Source organism: Daktulosphaira vitifoliae, unplaced genomic scaffold (genome assembly GCF_025091365.1).
Source record: "Daktulosphaira vitifoliae isolate Bord-2020 unplaced genomic scaffold, ASM2509136v1 Scaffold_2, whole genome shotgun sequence".
NCBI classification, from domain to species: Eukaryota; Metazoa; Arthropoda; class Insecta; order Hemiptera; family Phylloxeridae; genus Daktulosphaira; species Daktulosphaira vitifoliae.
In genome coordinates this window covers 20,388,399-20,408,464 of record NW_026099573.1, presented here as the reverse complement: position 1 = coordinate 20,408,464, position 20,066 = coordinate 20,388,399, and the positions used below count along the sequence as shown (strand labels likewise).

Here is a 20,066-nt window from a genome sequence, read left to right as displayed (position 1 = left end):
TTCGGCGATCTGAATCATTTGGTTCACTATTTTGACCCGTTCAATGCGATCCGTTCGTTCGCGAACGACACATCTCTATTCTGTACCAAACAGTTAGTTTACAATCAGTTCATAAAATATTATAGGGAATAGAACCTCCTCAGAAATAAAATAATAGATGGCAAAGACATATTTTGGGGAAAGTAAAAACAAAATTTCCTATACAGAATGATAAAGATTTGCTAAGACACTCATTTTCTCAAAAAACTATTGAAAATTTTAAATTTTTGTTAAGAGAAAAAATATTATCTTCAAACATTTTTACAATAATATGTAGTGGATTAATTTTCTTAAATTTCTTTAAATTAAATTAAATTTCTTATTACAAAAATGGTAAAATGTGTGCTGATATTTTAATTACTGCTTTATCGCAAACAAATATTAAACCGTCTATATAATATCTATAACATATAATATGTGGTTATTGGTATCGACGATATATAGTGTTCTTTCTACAATTATCTAAAAAATTCATAATATCAGGATACATAATGCAAGACTCATGAAACATGTTTTTTTTAATTGACTGACATTATACATATAATTAACATAAATATTTGGTATAATTTAATATAATTTCATTAAATATTATTTTTTTCCTTCTTTTTTTTATAATCTTTTTGAAATTTAACCATTTTATCATATGTTTTGTCTATAAAAAAGAAAGGGAAAATAGTATTTTATTTGAGATTTGATAACTGTATTTAGTAATTAGTCATTGGTGCATTGTATTTACCACTTAAAGCAATAAAATCATCTCCATTTCCACCAATATTACTTGGCATAATATCTTTTGTATCTTCATTTAAAATTTCTTTAGGATCATTTATGAATGTTATCTGAAAATAATTTAAGAATTCAGAGTTAAAATTATTTACAAACGAACATGTTTTCATTTTGTTAATTTTAGCCAATATTACCTGACAAATAGTTTTTGAAATATCATTAATTATATTTTAATTTTATTTATACTTTAATGATACTTATTATGATGAAATTTAAATGAAATCAAACATTTCGAAAAGGCTTATATCGAAAAACGAAAACACTTATAATGTTTTCACCGTCAAAAATTCATTTAAGAAAATCATTAACAATTTATTACAACATTTATAAGTTACTGAATAAATAATGCGTATTTAATTTCAATGATATAATAAGAAAAACGTTAATAAAATGTTAAATTAAAATACGTTCGTAACTTTTTATGTTTACTCCAGCTTAAAAAAATTGAATTTAGCACAACTTTTCATAGACTTAATAAATTATCAAGCCATGGTAGTTATCACAATGAATAAAAGTTAAATACTATTTAAAAAGAAAGATATTATGTATTAATAAAATGTTGAATGATATTATTTATAAATATAACTCTTGTCTGATACTACTATGAGATTTAAATTTTTTACTTTAATCATTTAGAACTTTGTAAATTGTTAGTATTTGTTCTGTAAAGAGGGTAAGTACTTATACCTCAAATATTTAGGGACGATATATTGAGGTTCTATAAGTTTTTTATATTATATTTTTTTTTAGTACCAAATCATGTATTTTGTTAGATGATAAGAATATACAAAAGCAACCATTCGATAGTCGAGATATGAAAATTATGTATTTCAATAATATAATATTTAAAACTATAGCTTCTTTACATTTTGTCGTATTTTAATTTTTATAATTACTTATAAGTAATTTTATGTAAGTTTATTATAAAAAAAACCAGCACAGGGTGGTCGCGGACAGTGATGACGTGGCATAGTTGGTTCAACTATAATGATATCTGACAGTGATGAAAAGCACTATTGTAAAAAACGTTTTGATGCAAATCTTTAGTAGTGTTTAATTCTAAGAAATTGGTGGATTATTCTAAAAGCTACATACATGATCTGGTATTTCCTTATTAATATCCTGATTAAAATAAAGTATGTTGAATGAAAAAGGGATTATTAAAAATTATTATTTCTCATAAAAAAATTGTGTTGATCCTTACACTATTCAATAAGTTATAGCATTATAAAGTAAAAAATGTAAAAAATAAAATCGAGAGTTTTCACACAAAAATAGCTTTTGGTAGCCAATTTCACCATGAAGACAAGTCCAGAGGTAAATTTTTTTTTTTTCAAATTAAAGTATATTACATAAGCTTTAATTTAAGATATATATAAAAGTGTCAAACTTTCCGGAACACTTTCAAAAGTTAATTTTTTGTGAAAAAGTTGTAAATTTAAATCCCCCCTGTGAGCAAATTAAGGGTTAGATTTATAAAAAATATATGCCAAATGATAGGTAAAGACATCAAGCATCTATAAAAAAAAATCTTATTGATTTGTTCATTTTTAAGATTGTTTTAAGTAAAAAAATTGAAAAAATTTCGAAAATTAGCGATTTTTAAATTTGTAATTTTTTTGGAGGTTTCCCCCATTTACGGGGAACGAGGGAAATTTTTTCAATTTTGAAGGGTAATGTCTTTGACTAGATACAATTTGTGATCTTTTGACGTATCGTTGAAAGAAATCCGTTCAGTGAGAGCTGAGAAAAAGTGGTAACAGACACAAAAAAAAAAACACATAGTAAAACCAATACCTTCTCAGCTTCACATCGAAGCTAAAAGTTGTTATAATAATTTAAATATTTATGTATAATTTTTACCATATCTATGGTCGACTTGTCTAAAAATTTGTTCATGATTATGTTAATAAAATAATTGCAGTTGAGAAGGTTGATTCTATGTACTCTTATGGGCAAACCATTCTATTAAAAAATTAATATTTTATTACTATTAATTCATAACACAAGAACTAAAATTTTATGATATGACAATACAGGGCAATTTTTTATCATAATCCACTCACTTATTACTTACAGAATAAAATAATTAAAAATTTTTTTTTTTAATTACCATTGGTTACATATAATTCTTGAATGATGAGCTATGTATAATTTTTCAAAATCATCACTAATGTCTTGTAAGGGTTTCAACTTTGTTTTTTCAAATGGAAAGTCATATTTTGAATTTAATAAAATGTTTGAGGTTATATTTTAATATAAAATTTATTAATTTATTAGATATAGAACTTTAAATTAAATATAAATTAACATTATAAATATAAACATAATATAAATATAAACATTTTTGAGTAAATATATATGCATACAAATGAAGGAATACATTAGGTAGCTAATTATTTTTTTAAGACGTCACAGACTTGGAGAGTATATTGCCAATTATGAATTAATCAATAGATGTGTTTTCTATATAACCAGTTGTTATATTTATAAACACACAAAAATGTGCTTTACTAAAATTGTTAATAAATGTTGCGTATCTGCGAATATCGACGTCATGAAAAACCAATTATCTACTTGTAATTGTAATCTCTCGTGTATAATACATGTATATAACTTAAAAATTTGAAACTTTAAAGTTTAATAATTAAAGAATATTATGTAACTAAAAATATCCAAAGCAAAAAAGTTTGAATTATTATTATTCTGTAAGCAATTCAGTAGTAATTAAATTTAGAGTATGAAATTGATAATCAATAATTTAATATTTTAATTTTTATGGAGACATTAAAAAAAATTATATAATATAAGTATTTGTTAATTTTATGGCAAACGTGTATAAAAATTTAAAGGGTTTGATAAAGTGCTTTTCAAAAAAAAAAAAATTTGTTATTTATAAATAAATTCACTGATCTACAAATAATTTTCATCACATACCAAAATATACTTTTCTAAATCCATTTTTTTGCCGATTTTTAAATCTAAGATCTAATCTATAGATAATGATTAATTTTTAGAAAAAATTACTGAATTATTCCAAAAGTAACATTTTCTCATTTTTCTTTAATTATATACTGGTTAGTGGTTCTTTGAATTATAAGTATAACAATCATTTTTTAATTTTTACACTAAAAGCGTACTTTTTTGTTTAAGTTTACATGTTTTGGACAAAATAAATCATGATACATAAGCTTTAATTCAAGATGTATATAAAAGTATCAGTATTTCTGGAATATTTTCAAAAGTACTTTCGTGTTAAGTTAACACGAAAAAGTTAATTTTTCAATGATACATAAAAAAAATATTCGTAATGCAAATTTCAATCTAACAAATTTTATTTCTGGGTCAGAAAATCCAAGATATAGTTTGAAATTACTTATATTTATTTGTCATTCCATTCAAATAGAATTTTCCTAATCTAATATTTTAGAAAACTATAATTAATTTACTTATTGTCAATTTACTTTACTTACTTTTAAAAATGTAAGCATCGGGAATAAATTCATACTTTTCAGTTTCAGTGAATGCATAAAACTGAAGTTTAAGAAGTTAAATGTAAAAATTACTTTATTAACAGCACCTTGTGTTTTAATTAAATATTCAATAATCATGAAAAAATAATGGATAACATCATCAAAAATAAAATTAGAAGCATCATTGATTTTTAGTTGGGCATAAATATGCCATTCTTCTGTAGTTGAACGTAAAATTGACAAACCGCTAAAAATTCAATAGTCCAATTACTTATTACATTTAAATTATACAGGTTAATTTACAAGGATAAAAACTCATTTGATTCAAAAAAAATGTTTATATAAAAAAACTCAAGAATAATATATGACATGATATTATTTGTATACCTAAAGAAATAACAAAACTTTTACCTTGATATTTTAATATGGAAACCCCTATTTTTCATATTTAGTTTAATAAACTGTCATTAAAGTGAAACTGTTACAGAAAAAAATTTGTTTACCATACTTACATTGGGTCACGATAGAAGCAAAAAGTGAATAAAATTAAATACATAATAAAATACTATATATTTAATGTTATCATTTTTATTTTTTCGCTTTTATTCTAACTACTTGGAGTCGATTACACTTCTCCTAAACTTTCATTTAACACATCATATACGCTCACATCAGATGTTTTCATATTGCATTCAATAACATCCCTCCATCTCTTTTTTGGTCTTCCTCTACCTCTTATTTTTTCAATATTCATTTTAATAACTGTTAAAGCATCTGAATAGTTTAATTTCCCTATGATGATTGATATCATCATTCTGGTGTTTCTCAAGGGTCTTACTTAGGTCCCCTCTTATTTATATTATTCATTAATAATTTGTTTTATATTTTTAAAAGCTCAGTTGACATCTTATTAGTTGCCGACGATATAAAATTATTTTCGGTTATTAAATCTCCAAATAATGCATTAAATTTACAATCAAATTTGAATAAATTTGTTGATTGAAGCCGTGTTAAACGTTTACCTTTAAATTTATAAAAAGTGTAACATAATTATGTTTTTTCGTTTAAATAAAATTAATATCTATAATTGTACGATAATTATTCAGTTATGAGAGTTATATTAATTAGAGACTTAAGAATATCTTTCATTTTTCTATGGATTTTTCCTTCCATAGCTTTTTAAAACAGCTTTTAAGATGCTGGGATTCATTAATAGGAGCATGATTAATTTTAAAAATACCATCGCTTTAACAACACTATTTTTTCTGGTAAGGTCTCATCTTGAGTCAATTATCTAGTCACTGCACTATTTTTCGCATTTAAATATTATTGAAAACGTCCAGCATAAATTTTTAAAACTTTTATGTTTTAAATTTAATATTCATATCTCAAGAGATTTATATAATGTGCAGATTACCTAATTGAGAATTACATCTTGTAACTTGAAGTGAAATGCTGCAAATATTATGTTTATATGCGACTTATTATATGGTCATATTAATTCTCCAGAATTACTATATCTTATTGAATTTAATGTACCCACTCTCGGATTAAAGAAGTCCAACTTATTTTGTATTCCTATTTATAAAATACTATTATACTTCTACTTCATTTTTCCCAGAGCTCTATCACTGGCGAATTGCAAAATGGATTATTTTGATTTCACGTAATGTATTCAGACAAAATATGTATATTGCCTTAATTTTGCTTGTTTAAATTGATGGCCTGATTTATTAGTAATTTTCCCTTTTTCCTGTTCATTGTTGTTATATTTATTCATTTTATTATAATTATGTAGTTGTTATTATTATTATTATTATTATCATTTATTAATACATCTTAATTGTGTTATTCAAACAATATATATAAGCTATTTAAATTTTTCACTATTAGTTAAGTTCAAAATGTACACATAATTATATACATTTTCTAAAGGGTTTTATAACCTGTTTCTTATATATAAATAAATAAATAAAATGTTATGGTGATAGCATTGATATGTATGTATATTTTTTAATACAATTATGTTCTTATATTAAAAATTAAGCCTAGCCTTTTCAAAAGGACACAAAAGATTCCATTTTACTTGGTAAATTTTTTCTTATACAATTTTGTTAAGTGGATTGGATTCGTTTTTGCTCACTGCATGTCTTTTTTGATGCCATTGTTTTTTCTTACACTTCCTTTAAGTTGAATTAAATTATCCGTAGAAGAAAAGAGAAAATTAAATTAATCAACAGCTGTCTCAATGTCTCTTGTTGACTTAAGTTTGATGGACAAAACAATATTTTTTTCTAGATGGCCGCGAAAGCCTTTCCAATTATTATGTTTATTAATAAGCATAGGATTCCTTTGTTTTTTATTACGTACAAATTTAATATCGTCATCACTGGGATATCACTGATCAGATTCCAGAAACATTTTATCGCAAATGTTGTTATACTTTAACTCGTCCAATTCATTATTTATTAAACTTATCTTTATCATAGAGTGTATTTCCTGATTTCTGGAAAACTAGTTTCATTTACCCAATATTTAAACCAGGAAATCGCGCTCATATTAATAATTATCGTCCCATATTTTGCTTAAGTGTCCTGCCAAAATTCTTTGAAAAACTTCTTGAACCTAAAGTGTCTAATATTTTTAAAAATGTTTTAGTAAACAACCAACACGATTTCTGTGAATCGAAATCCACGTTAACAAATTTAATGGTTAATTACTCTGATTTAGTTCATTCAATAATTAATGGCATCCAAGTAGATGCAGTCTATACCGATATTAAGAATACTGTTAATATAAATATTTTAATTGATAAACTTAAAATGATTGGAGCTCATAATTCAATTCTTTCTTTGTTTCAGTCTTACTTATCAAATAGAACCCAAAAAGTTAAAATAAGAGAATCATTATCGTCGATTATAAATGTAACTTCTAGCGTACCACAGTGTGGTCATTTATTGCCTAATTTATTTATACTGTTTATGAATGATATTAATTATATGTTTCATTTTTGTAAATTTTCATTATTTGCTGATGACTTAAAAAATGTATATGTCTATATTAACTTTAGAAGACTCTAATCATTTGCAACACGATCTTAATCAACTTAATTTATGGTGCATAAATAATTATCTTAATCTGAATTTAGAAAAGTGCTTTCAAATAACATTTACAATGAACAAACAAAACTTAAATACGCAATACCAAATAAATGGTAAAAAACTGAATATTATAAATAAGGTAAAAGATTTAGGCATTACTTTTTCTTGTGATCTTTCATTTACTGAACATATAAATATAATTACAAACAAAGCTTTACGTTTATTTGGGGTTTTGAACCGAAACTGTTGAGAGTTTAATGATCCCATCCGTTTACGTGTTTTATATTTTTCCTTTGTTCGTTCAAATTTAGAATATGGATCAATAATTTGGAGCCCACGCCAAGATTACCAAATTCAAAAATTAGAACACATACAAAATCGCTTTTTACGGGTGTTAGCATACAAGACATAATATGTCTATATTATAGAGTCAATCAAATATTAAAATCTGTAGCAATAGATTTTAATTTAGAAACGCTAGATTTTAGAAGGCACTTTAATGATTTGGACTGGCTGTATAAATTGTTAAATTCTAATATTGATTGTCCTGAGGTTTTATCTCTAGTTTCTTCAACGTCCCGAAATTCTCTTTAAGGTCTACTTATACATTCCGTGTTCCTACATTCAAGCGTAACTACTGTATCTTCGCACCGCTAAACCGGATGTTGTTGTCATTAAGTAATAAAATCGAAAACTTTGATTTCTTTTTTCATACACCCCATAAAATGAAAAATTGTTCAAGAGACACATTGTATTTAGTGCATCGATTTTATATTAATAAATTCTAATTAGAATTATGTACTATCTGTATATGCTTTTTTTTCCCTTTTTTTTTGTTGTTGTATGTTATTCTCATATATTGATACTATCTATTCTTATACTTTTGTTAAACCTATATGTATATTCTTTTTTGTTCATTTTGTCTGTAATTTATGCCTAATAGGCGTTTATTATTCAAAATAAATAAAACAAAAAAATATGGTTTGATGTTAGGTCTGCTATTTCAACGATATATTTATGTAATTTGAGGCTACAGTTTTATGTATAAATTTATCAAGCAAGTTAGGTTAAATCTATAGGCAAATATATTGGCTTACAAGTTGTTATATTTTCTACATTAACTTCAATTTAGGCTTCATATAGCTGATTACCTTTACTTGTGTTGTTATCGCTACCCCAACTCTATCGCCTACAGTTCGGAAAAAAACTGAATAAAATGTTTTTTAGTGACTTGCATTGAAGTAGGAAAATATACTGTTAAAACTATTAAGTAGTGTTTGCTACTTTTTAGCATAAAATAGCTGAAAAAGTATTAAATAACTTCGATATTAGTACAGTATAAGTTTTTAACATAGTAGTAAGCAATTTTCAAATTAGTATTTGTAATTCTATAATGACTAATAATTTATTTTAAATAATATTTTTTTCCTTTTGCCTCAATTTCCATTTACCCCACTTGACCCTATAAAGAGAAAATGCAGGGTAAGCAAATTAAAAATTATGAGAAAAAAATATATAAAGGGAAACACGAAAAGTAATGGGGGATTGACATTATCACCAAGTAACGTCTAGTCACGGGTCAGGAGGTTTGGTGCGTGAAACCTTGTATTTTGAACGGCTTAATTTATATTGTACATTGTCATATTGTATTTTGATGTTATGTTTATTACGTTTCGTAAATAAAATGTAACTATTCGAAACCTGCACTTAGTGTAAATACTTTGTGTCCACTGTGTTATTAAAATTGTGTGTGTGTATGTAGCTAGAGTCAAGGTTGGACTGCTTGTCTTTTAGCCGATCTTCACAACTAGTGTGCGTGCTGGCTAGTTTTTGGGCTTAATCGTCCTTTAGTAGGTATAGTGAAAAGGTAGTTGTGCTGGTGGCTTACACCACTTTAGTCTACCACTTTTTGAGCTAAACCGTGCTGACGGGTCTAAAACCTACCCCTTTTGTGGTTGACTAATTGAAGGGATTGGGGCTGACCAGTGTATCTAATGGGAGGGCTCGAGAAGAGCCAAAAACGACGAACTTTTCGTTAAAAGTATTAATTAATTTGTATACTCTTTTTGTGTCTACGTCGCGGTACTACCGACGTACGACAGTAGTTAATTCCATTATTGATATACACACAAGTAGTTTGTATTGCTTTGTGTTAAAATTTTTCAAGTTCAAAATGCTTGGTAGATTTTTTTATGACTATTGCAGTATCTCTACGTGCTCTTCCACTTAGATTTTTTTGTTATGTAAAAAGCGTATGAAATGCTTTTCGTTGTATTTGATGAATAATTGACTGTACAAGTTGAAAATCAGTCTCTTTTTGGATTAGTTTTTACATTAGCTAATTTGTAGATGGAGTATCCTTTCCAATTAACTGTGTTATTTTAATCACAGTCAGCACATTTTAATTGAGTCTTTTTAAACTTAAGATATACTACAGAATCGTGCTTTTCGCTACACTTAACACATAGGTATTTGCCACAATCATTTTGTGTGTCATTACAACCTTGACAGTTTTTACAGAATGACATTTCTTTCTTTCTTTTTTTTTCTAGATATTCTATTTAAATCTTCTAAAAATACAATTTTTCTACCTAAAAGATATCATTATTGTTTGTATTGATTATAACAAAAAAAAAAAAATGGTAGCCTAATATATAACTAGTTACTGATCTTAATTTTGGTACATTCTTTTTTTTATTTAAAAATTTGTGTTATTATTAATTAGGAATATAAATAAAAGAAAAATCCTTTATGGTTAATGAAATTGAGAAAAAAATGTGGTTAAATATATAAAAAAGGTTTAATATTATTTTTATTTTTTGATTAAGTATAAGGTTCATGATAAAATAATCACTCTGCTAAAAAACAGTACAAAAGAATTTTGACATAGACATATACAGTATACCGAAGATCTCTTAATGCATCGAATACTTTTAATTGTATCAATAATCATTTAGAAAGATCCAAACCTACACCATCCGTTGGAAGAAAATATCATTCTGCCATTAACTGTATGTGAATTATTTAAATAAAGTATTATTAAGTATCGCATTGTAATACACTTGAGACGAAAATTTCAATAGTCACTGATATTGTAAGTGGTTTATATTTTATTCACTAATATCGATTGTGTGCATGTAATTTGATAATTTTCAGGGTTCAGTGAGTTGAGAAATAAATATGTCATTAGAAAATTAAAGTCCTACGAGTTAAGTTTATAATGATTAAATAAAGTTATATTATTTTGAGTAGCATAACCAGATAAGTCAAAATTATTTTTAACTAAAAAAATATAAAAATGTTTAAATAGATGAAAACACCCTTAGTAAGTCCTTAATCCAAGTTGTAAGAAGGGGCATTTTCATTAAATATAGCTATTTCTATTATAACGTCCAGTTTTTTAAGTAGGGGCATTAATATTCGGCACAACAGTTTTCATATTATTTCCCGGCTTATGTATATGTGGCAATACATGTAGTTTGGGTATTTGAGGGTTAGAAATTTTAATAAATAATCTGAACTTTCTTGAGTTATTAGTCTTGAACTATTGATAACGTATGTAATAATATCCTCCGTTATCATTTGACTAAATGGATTTTTTAAAAATTTTTTTATAAGGACCCTTTTGAATCATTTTTGATACTCTATCAAAATAATCTTCTTTCTTTATTATTACTATAGAATTCCTCTTATATGATTTTAAATAAAATCAGTTTTATTTTTTAAATCCTGTATGAGTCATGAATATTTTTCAATTTTTACTAAACTCACTTTACTTAATTGATGTCAGTAAATGCTTAGCGTTGATAACAGTAACATTGTTCTCGAAATACGCATCTACGATTTTTTAGTAATTTTTTTGTAGCCTTTTGAGTTAAGTATTTTTAATATTTTTTAGTTTTAAATTTATAATACTTAAAATTTTAAATAACTTATTCTAATTTTAGACTAAAATTAAATTAATCTTTCCTATCGAAAATCTGCCAAATTGTATTTAAATATACATGTTAATTTACATTTATACTTATTGTATTAAACTCTCGAATTTCACAACCCAAATTAAATATTAAAAACGCAATAGTAAATAGGCCTACTTAGCTCAGTTCAACTTACATGATGTTTTTTACTTGTATCATTTCCTGTGATGTGAGATCTTTATAAGTAAAATATACTGGTTTAAGAGATCTATACTCGTAATTATATTTTATAGTCTTATATGCATCATCCACTATAAATGAAGCACTATGCAGAAATATAATAAGTTCTTTATCTAAATAAAAACACAAGAAATAAATAATAAATAAACAATAATAATGTAAAAGATATTTTTAAATAAGTGACATAAATCAATATTATAACTTTCAAATAATTCAGAGAGGAAAATTTAGTAAGTGATCTCATATAAATGTTTAAATACCTTTAACCTGTTTAAGTTCAGTATCGTTTTCTACATAATTTTTTAATGATTTTATATCATCTACTTTTAGATGCGGATTGTGTTTTTCAATTTCTTTATTCAGAAAATCTTCGTAACTAGTCATAGGAGTATACAAATCACCTGAAAACATTTTATTATGATGTGTTAAATCCTTTAAACATATTTTCAATTAAAGATTATGTTGCGTACAATTAATTTAAAAAAATTGTCCCAACGACTTATCTTCTAAATGCAAATAGCTGCAGTGGTATAAAAAAAACATGCTATTTTTATTGTTCAAAATTATTTTTAATTTTGTACGTTTTCTAAAATCAAGAAAAAAATATAAGGGCCCCTCCTTTAAAAAAATTTAAATAAAATTGTCTTTGAGCATACTTTTTTTCAACTTAAATTTTACACCGTTATTACTTTTTAAAAATTATACAATTAGGCGAATTTTTTATTTTAAAACACCTTATAAATGTTTGCCATAGAAATGTGACCACCGATTTTCATAAAACTTACATCAATCTAACTTACATTGAATATATAGTTAAACTTATTTTGAATATTTTGCCTCCCCCAAGTTAAGAAAAACGACTCCGAAATTTTTAATCGCCCGTTTTATCTACCTCTATATGCGATGTGCGATTGATGCGTTTATAAAACTATAGTCTTACTCATACTTATTTCATGAACACAGAACCCGGTAGTGCTCACGCGTGTTTGTTAAAGTTTGTTGCTTTATTAAATCAGGGTATATCGATAAAAAGGAATACTGTGAGTGAACTGTATGAATGAATGTAGAATGAATTTTCTAAACTTATAACAATTAAATGTATTATACATGAATTATAAAATCGTATATGTTCACTAGGGTGTCCCTTACTTTTAAAATGTTGAAAAGTCCTAACTCTTACCCCCCAAATTTTTGTGTATATATGTAAAAAGTATCCTTAAAAAATTTCAAGTCGATCAGACAACTTTTACCCGTGCCGACTTGGGGTTGAAAATCGACCAAAATAGGTAGTCTTTTATTTAACATTAACAACATTTAATGAATTAACAATTTCTCTTGAAAGTAAATAGCTATCATTAGCACTACAATGAAGTGGATGCAATTTAAAAAAATCTGTATTTATTCCCAAACGATGAAAAAATTGCATACTATTTTTGGACAAAAAAGAAACCACTATTTTTTCTAAAAAAAAAAAAAAAATGATAATTAAACTATTTGATCAACTAAAAGGCATAAAGTTAATTCGATTTATCTAAAAACGATTCCGTTATATCATTCGATGTGAGAATAAACCGTTTACAAATATTACCTATTGGAACGTTATTTAACGATTCAACCATTAATTTTTTAATATCATTCTGCAGTATATAGTCAAAAAATGCTAGAGCAGAAGTTTCATCAGTTAAATACTATAAGTGATTACAAATTTTGTTTATAGCTGCTTTCAAGTGATCAGCTGTTCTTTTTCGTACAATTTTAAAGTTTTTATAAAATTTAAATCGTTAACCGGAGCTTTAGCCGCTTCAGTACAGCTAAATTTAGTACGGCTTTTAAATAATATCGAATAATAAAAATACATATATCACGAATAGCGTTCATATCACAAGCCCCAATCTTATAACGCACTATAAACAGCGTTAGCTTGTTCATATCCCGTTGAATTTTTAATTGTGGAATACCAATTAACATTTTTATATTTTTTCGGTAATAATAATTGGTAGTCTATCGACACCAGAGTCTCTTGAATTTAAAGCCAGCAGAATCTTTCCATCCCAATGTACAGCAATATGTGAAGGGAGTTTATTTTGAAAATTTTTTTTTGTGAAACTAGCCCGTTCTGTACGTAACGCATTACGACATCGGTGTATAGAAGACATTTATGACCAGAGTATCAACATCGTGATGTACATAGACAGAATCTCGTAAACGTAATTTACACCTATCTAATGCAGCCACAAGTTTTGGTGAAATAAAATGTTTGTACCTCTTTTTTATTTCTTTTTCTGCATTAAAACACTATTTATCGTTATCAGTATCGAATGACGATGATTGAGAAACCATATTTTCCTGTAAATCAGGTGTTCTAAGTAAAGAGGAAGAAGTAGAGGGACCTGAAAATTCGAAAAATTGCTTATTACTTAGTGCAAGTCTTTCTGCTTCTCTTTCTTTTCGCTTTTTAGAAGTATCTTCTTTTTTTTGTAAGTTTTGGTCAATTCCACCTAAGCAACCCACTCAACCAGGAAGTCTTTGGTTAATTAAAAACTGTTTATCGTTATCTATTTTAATTATATTTAATGCATTGACATGTGCAATATCAAATAAATTATTAAGATTATTATTAAACTCGTTTTCTTTTATTCTAAAAATTTCACCAACTTTTTGCGAATTTTTTTGTAAGGCACACCATTCTTCATAAAATTTAAAAAATTTATTAATAGAGTTTTGAACTGCACGAGTAGGAATACGGGTTTTTTCCCAAAAAATATTACACTCCCGAATAGCTAATGCTGCACTTTCTCTAATATTTAAGTTCACAGTTCTCATGTTATAAAAAAAAACTAACATAACTTGGCGGATGGACGGAAACTTTGATCGCAAAATTTGAGAAGAAATAGATCCTATTAAAAATATTTTATCATCACTTCGTAATGTTTTGGGCATTATTATATTTTTTAAGAAATTAAAATCACGCTAACTAACAATTCAATCGAATACACGATGCAAGTGACTAAAATGGTATCCTTTGTTAGATTTCGTTTTTATGAAAGTATTAAATCTTTCATGGATTGTCTTGTTGCTTGAAATGCTTGAGGATATATCAGTTCAACTGCAAACATGGATATATCCTCAAGCACTTCAAGCAAAGAGTTCGTTTTATCTTAGTTAAAATCATTTTACAATTTCCACTCTATTTATAAATTAAAAAAATAAACAATAAGTTAACACAACACAACGATCACAATAGAATTTTTATTTTACATGGACGTAGTAATAGTAATTGTTATAGTAATAATGAGCAACGATACCAGCTGATAAATTATGCTATCATGAAGCTCGTATTTAGTAATAACAATATTTTAGAGCTATTTATCTGCAACAATGAAAGGAACTGTCAAATAAAAATAAGTTAATAGTCATTTGTATAGAAAACTACATTTTGAACATTTTTATATGAATCATTAAGCTTTATCATAAAATGCTCGCCAGATAAGACAAAATATTTGTAAATATCCCAATTTCGGCAATATCAACAAATAATACATTTTTTATAATTTTTATGGAAAAATAATGGATTTTGAAGAAAAGTTGTAAGAATATAAATTATGTTAAACAATTATATCTACAATTTAGCTTCAATGATTTTTTTGTGGGAGCACATATTCGCAAGTTAATTGCAAAAGACTACATCTTTCGGTCGATTTTCAACCCCAAGTCAGCACGGGTAAAAGTTGTCTGATCGACCTTAACTTTTTTAAGGGTACTTTTTACGTGTATACACAAAAATTTGGGGGGGGGGTAAGAATTAGGACTTTTCAAAATTTAAAAAATAAGGGACACCCTAATGTTCACCAATGTGGATGGCGGCGACAATGCAGACATAGAGATAAGACTGATAACAACTCGGTGTAGCACAACGATAGCATAAGTAATCACGACACAATTCTTCGACAGCAAATTTTGATCAATGTGTATCCAACACTTTTTATTTTTTTGCTCTTTCAATTTGATTATATGACAGTTTATAATTTGAAAATGTTGAACTATTAATATTATTTTAGGTAAATTTGCAAATTTAGAATTAACGGTAAATTTACGAGAAAAACTAAATATTTGAAAAAATCATAATCTTAGTTTTTTTTGCATTATTATTGTAATAAATAATTTAAACAGAAAACGTAATACTTTATACTCGTTTTTTACTAACTAGTAAAAAACTCTCAAAAAAAAAAAAAAAAAACGATAGAAAAAATTCAATTGCAGATTGAAAAATGGCGAAAAACTTAATTTAAAAAAGTTTATTTTGGTCGCTGATGAAAATATCTTGTAGACTAGTGTATTTATTCATTAATAACAACATTTTTTTTTTTTAATTATTGTATCAAGCTCTTACATTTAGAAACACTTTAGCTTATTAAAAACTTCAAATTTTGTGAAGGATATCAATATTTGGTGGGATATTCTGTATATTTAAAATACTTGTGCTGAAAATTTCATTAAAATAAAATATATTTTGAATGATGTAAAGCGTTTTATTTACTTTTGTAAAAAAACATTTTTATAAACAATCATTTGTTCTATGATCCAAAGTACTTACTTCTTTGTTCGTGAAAATAAAGGTCATAAATTTTTGTAAATTATTCAGTTAAAAATAATATTTTAATAAATAATAAAATGTAGTCTTACCTTTACATAATTTAAATAATGAATAAAATAAAAATACAAAATAGTTGCAGAATAATATCATCATTATGTTAAATTTTTAAATTAAAAAAATACCTAAATTTATTGACCAGATATATTCTTTAGTATTAATATGAAATAATTATATTGTAATATTTAATCTAAAATATCATAGTTTTATATATGAATTCTGCATAAATAATTATATTTGTAATATTTATTTAAGTACATAAAACAAATAATACATATATATATATATATATATACAATAAATCTATTCTTTAGATCATATTTAGTAAAATTTGTATTTTATGAATATTTGGTTACAGATTCGTGTCCCATATTTATTTTAAAAAATAAACATGGAATAGTTATTTAGTCGGGAGTAATCACATTTGTTTTGTGTAATCATTATAAAAAGTAATATATTTAAAATCTTTACACGTTTTTTATTTTAAATCGCATCATTGAATATGACACAAAAATAATTATGTCAATTTTATTATAATTATTATAACTTTGTACAGACTATAACTTCATTTTTTTTTAAATGGCAGTATACATATTTAATTACATTATAAAATAGAAAATAATCTAATTAAGAATAGGACTGGTCGATGACAACTTCTGAACCAGTACTTCAAAAGTTGTTAATACTTTTATATCTAGGCAAGACGAACAATACGGCCGTGAAATAACTAATGATAATGACTCATTTCTCATCACCAGTCATTACTTTAAATTCTGACACGGCCCGCGTCGCTTCGTTATACACGATGCCCCGCGACTCGTGCCACCTTTATCAGCCGTCGCCCTACTATGAGTATTTGACTGACCAACACCGCGTGTTATACGCTACGGTGCAAAGTCCAGCAAATGCCGCACGGCCGACGACGACCCGCCGCAAATGGTGCGAGAGTCTTCCTCCCGTTGTGAAAGCGACAACGTCGACAGCCGAACCGCACCCGCGCACCGTCGCCTACAACGCTGCTAACCATTTTGCCGTCCAAGGATTACGCCGAACATCGCGTCGTCGACGCCAGCGAAAGTGCCGCGATATTATGCGAAGATTATTATTACTGTGTTTATCTTTTCGGTTTGTTTTATTTTTGTTAACATAATCTGTTGTCGCTCATTTAATAAACGGCCCACGGGTCTCTACCCTCAAAACCAGTGTCGACCACATTTTTACGACGTAAGTCGTGTCAATTCTAAAATACTATTTCAAATGTTATTGTTATATAAACTTAAAATTTGAAATGTTCAGTTTTTATATCTAATAAATGAAAAAAATTATGTTAAAAACTAAAATACCGCTTACTATTAAAATAAAAACTTAGTTTATCTAACTATGTTTAAAAACATAGTTAGATTCAACACTAGTCGTGGTTCTACCATACCTAAGGTGACTTTCAATGTAAACGATATCAATTAGATTTATAAATATGATATTTTTGTATAATATAAAAATTTAATCAAATAATAAAAAATAAATACTAAAATAAAATAACAAAAAGTCCAAACTATAAAAAAATTATACCAATCACATATTAATATTTATCAATGTTAAAAATTAAAAACAAAGATTATAGTTACTGTTATATATCATTTTTCAATTGATTGATGATTTCAATTAAATTCATGATTTAAGAATATTACAAAGTATTCAAAAATACAGGATGACTTATATTTGAGAATAGATATGAGGGAAAACAATGAAACCTTACACTGAGTAATTGATTGTGTCTGTAGTAACTCAAAAAGAAGAATAGAGTTAGTTGGATGGAGATAATGAATAAGTGTAGGTGAGTAGTCGCCGTTGTTTCGTCAACTAGTATTATCCAATATAATATACGAGACTCTTTGTGATTGAGTTACTACTAAAGAAAGTAAATTACCTTTGACGGGGTGTGGATAAGAAGGTTTGTAAAGAACAGACCTGAACTAAACTTACGAATATTCAGGATCTGTTAGAATACTAGTGTAAGTGAATGCAATAAAAATATAGACTTAACATAACTTAGCGTATAATAGTTGAAGGAAGCTCAGCAATAATTATTCTATAAACTTTTAAATAACTCATCTGAGGTTTCGTGTGTGATTCAAGATTTTATAATGTGATGGTAATTGAATTTGAATAAATTTGAACTCAGAATAAATTCTAATCTTCAACTTCCAGGCCTAGACAATCGAGGTGAGTAGTAAAGAGGATACTTGATAGATTTGGAAGCAGACCAACTACTGGATATGATTTTAGCGGAAACATTTTAATTAGATTAGTTTTGTGGGAGATCTCTATTATCAAGGGACACCATCTGTAATTCTTTATTAATTATATAAAAAGTGTCATAGTAATGTACAATATAATACAGCTATACATGATAATAGTTGTAATAAACCAAAAAGAAAAAGAAAGAAAAGCGGAAATTTAAATTAGACTTACTTAATATGGCACGAAATGGCATGCTTATTTTAGACAATCCACTGTTGATTATGAGTTCACTCTGTATTTCACACGTTGTACACTACGAGTTCGATAGTAAATATGACCGTTTGAGAATAAAGCGTTTAATTATAAATAATGCGAAACCGTTACACAAAATCTATGACTGCATTATTATATGCAGGAGATTCTATACACTCTATATTATTTTATAATTATAATCAAATAACGTATTCTTAGTTCACTTTGTAGAATGAGTATAATGTTTGAGAGATTATATTTTATTGAGAGATCGACACCAATATTTCTTAAATTTTCCTCTGGCCTGGCCAAAACAAGATTCAGAAATATTTATATCTATGTAAAAGATTTGTCAAGGCGGAATTGTGGTGGCCCAATGTGTCCCGGTGCTAAAATAAAGCACCTTGAAAGGATACGCCACAATAATCACCAAGACAACAATATTAATTGATATTTATTTCCATGGTAAAATAAAACATGATTATTTAATGAACAAATTAAATTAAATTAAAAGATTCACCAAAACAAAATTCACTTTAAAATCCCTAAGTGTCATTTAGTTTTAAAGAAAAAAAAACCCAGCACAGGGGGGTCGCGGCACAGTTGTGACGTGGTATAGTTGGATCAAGTATAATGATATCTGACAGTGATTAAAATCACTATCAAAAAAAAACGCTTCGATGCAAATCTTTAGATAGTGTTTAATTTTAAAAAAATTGGTGTTTTATTCCAAAAGCTACTTGATCTGCTGGTTCCTTAATATCTCGATTAAGAAAAAGTGTGTCGAATGAAAAAGGGTTTATTAAAAAATATTATTTCTCATAAAACAATTGTGTGGATCCATAAACTTTTTAATAAATTATAGCATTATAAAGTTAAATATAATATGAATAATAAAATCGAGAATTTTCACACGAAATGAGCATTCGGTAGCCATTTTCGCCGTGAAGAAAAGTCCAGAGGTCAAATTTTTTTTTTTCAAATTAAAGTATATTACATTAGCTTTAATTTAAGATATATATAAAAGTGTCAGACCTTCCGGAACATTTTCAAAAGTTAAGTTGAAAAAGTTAATTTTTTTTGAAAAAGTTGTCATTTTAAATCCCCCCCTGTGGGCAGAAAAAGGATCAAATTTACAAACAAAATATACCAAAGAATAGGTAAAGACATCAAGCATCTATAAAAAAAAAAATTATATTGATATGTTCATTTTTGAAAAAGTTACGGCAGTTTTTAGTAAAAAAAATTGAAAAAATTTCGAAAATTAGCGATTTTTAAATTTGTAATTTTTTTGGAGGTTTCCCCCATTTACGGGGAACGAGGGAAATTTTTTCAATTTTGAAGGGTAATGTCTTCGACTAGATAC

At 26.5% G+C, this 20,066-nt stretch overlaps 1 protein-coding gene across 1 annotated transcript; it reads right to left on the bottom strand.

The window, feature by feature from the left end:
* Positions 1-385: 385 nt before the first annotated feature.
* Positions 386-16,366, bottom strand: LOC126899672 (uncharacterized). Its single transcript, XM_050674757.1, has 7 exons — positions 16,240-16,366; positions 11,817-11,957; positions 11,513-11,669; positions 4,299-4,545; positions 2,689-2,790; positions 776-878; positions 386-691 (listed from the first exon to the last, which is right to left on the bottom strand). The coding sequence occupies exons 1-7, from the start codon at positions 16,301-16,303 to the stop codon at positions 621-623; spliced, it is 885 nt and encodes a 294-aa protein (XP_050530714.1). The 5' UTR covers positions 16,304-16,366; the 3' UTR covers positions 386-620.
* Between the last annotated feature and the right edge of the window lie 3,700 nt (positions 16,367-20,066).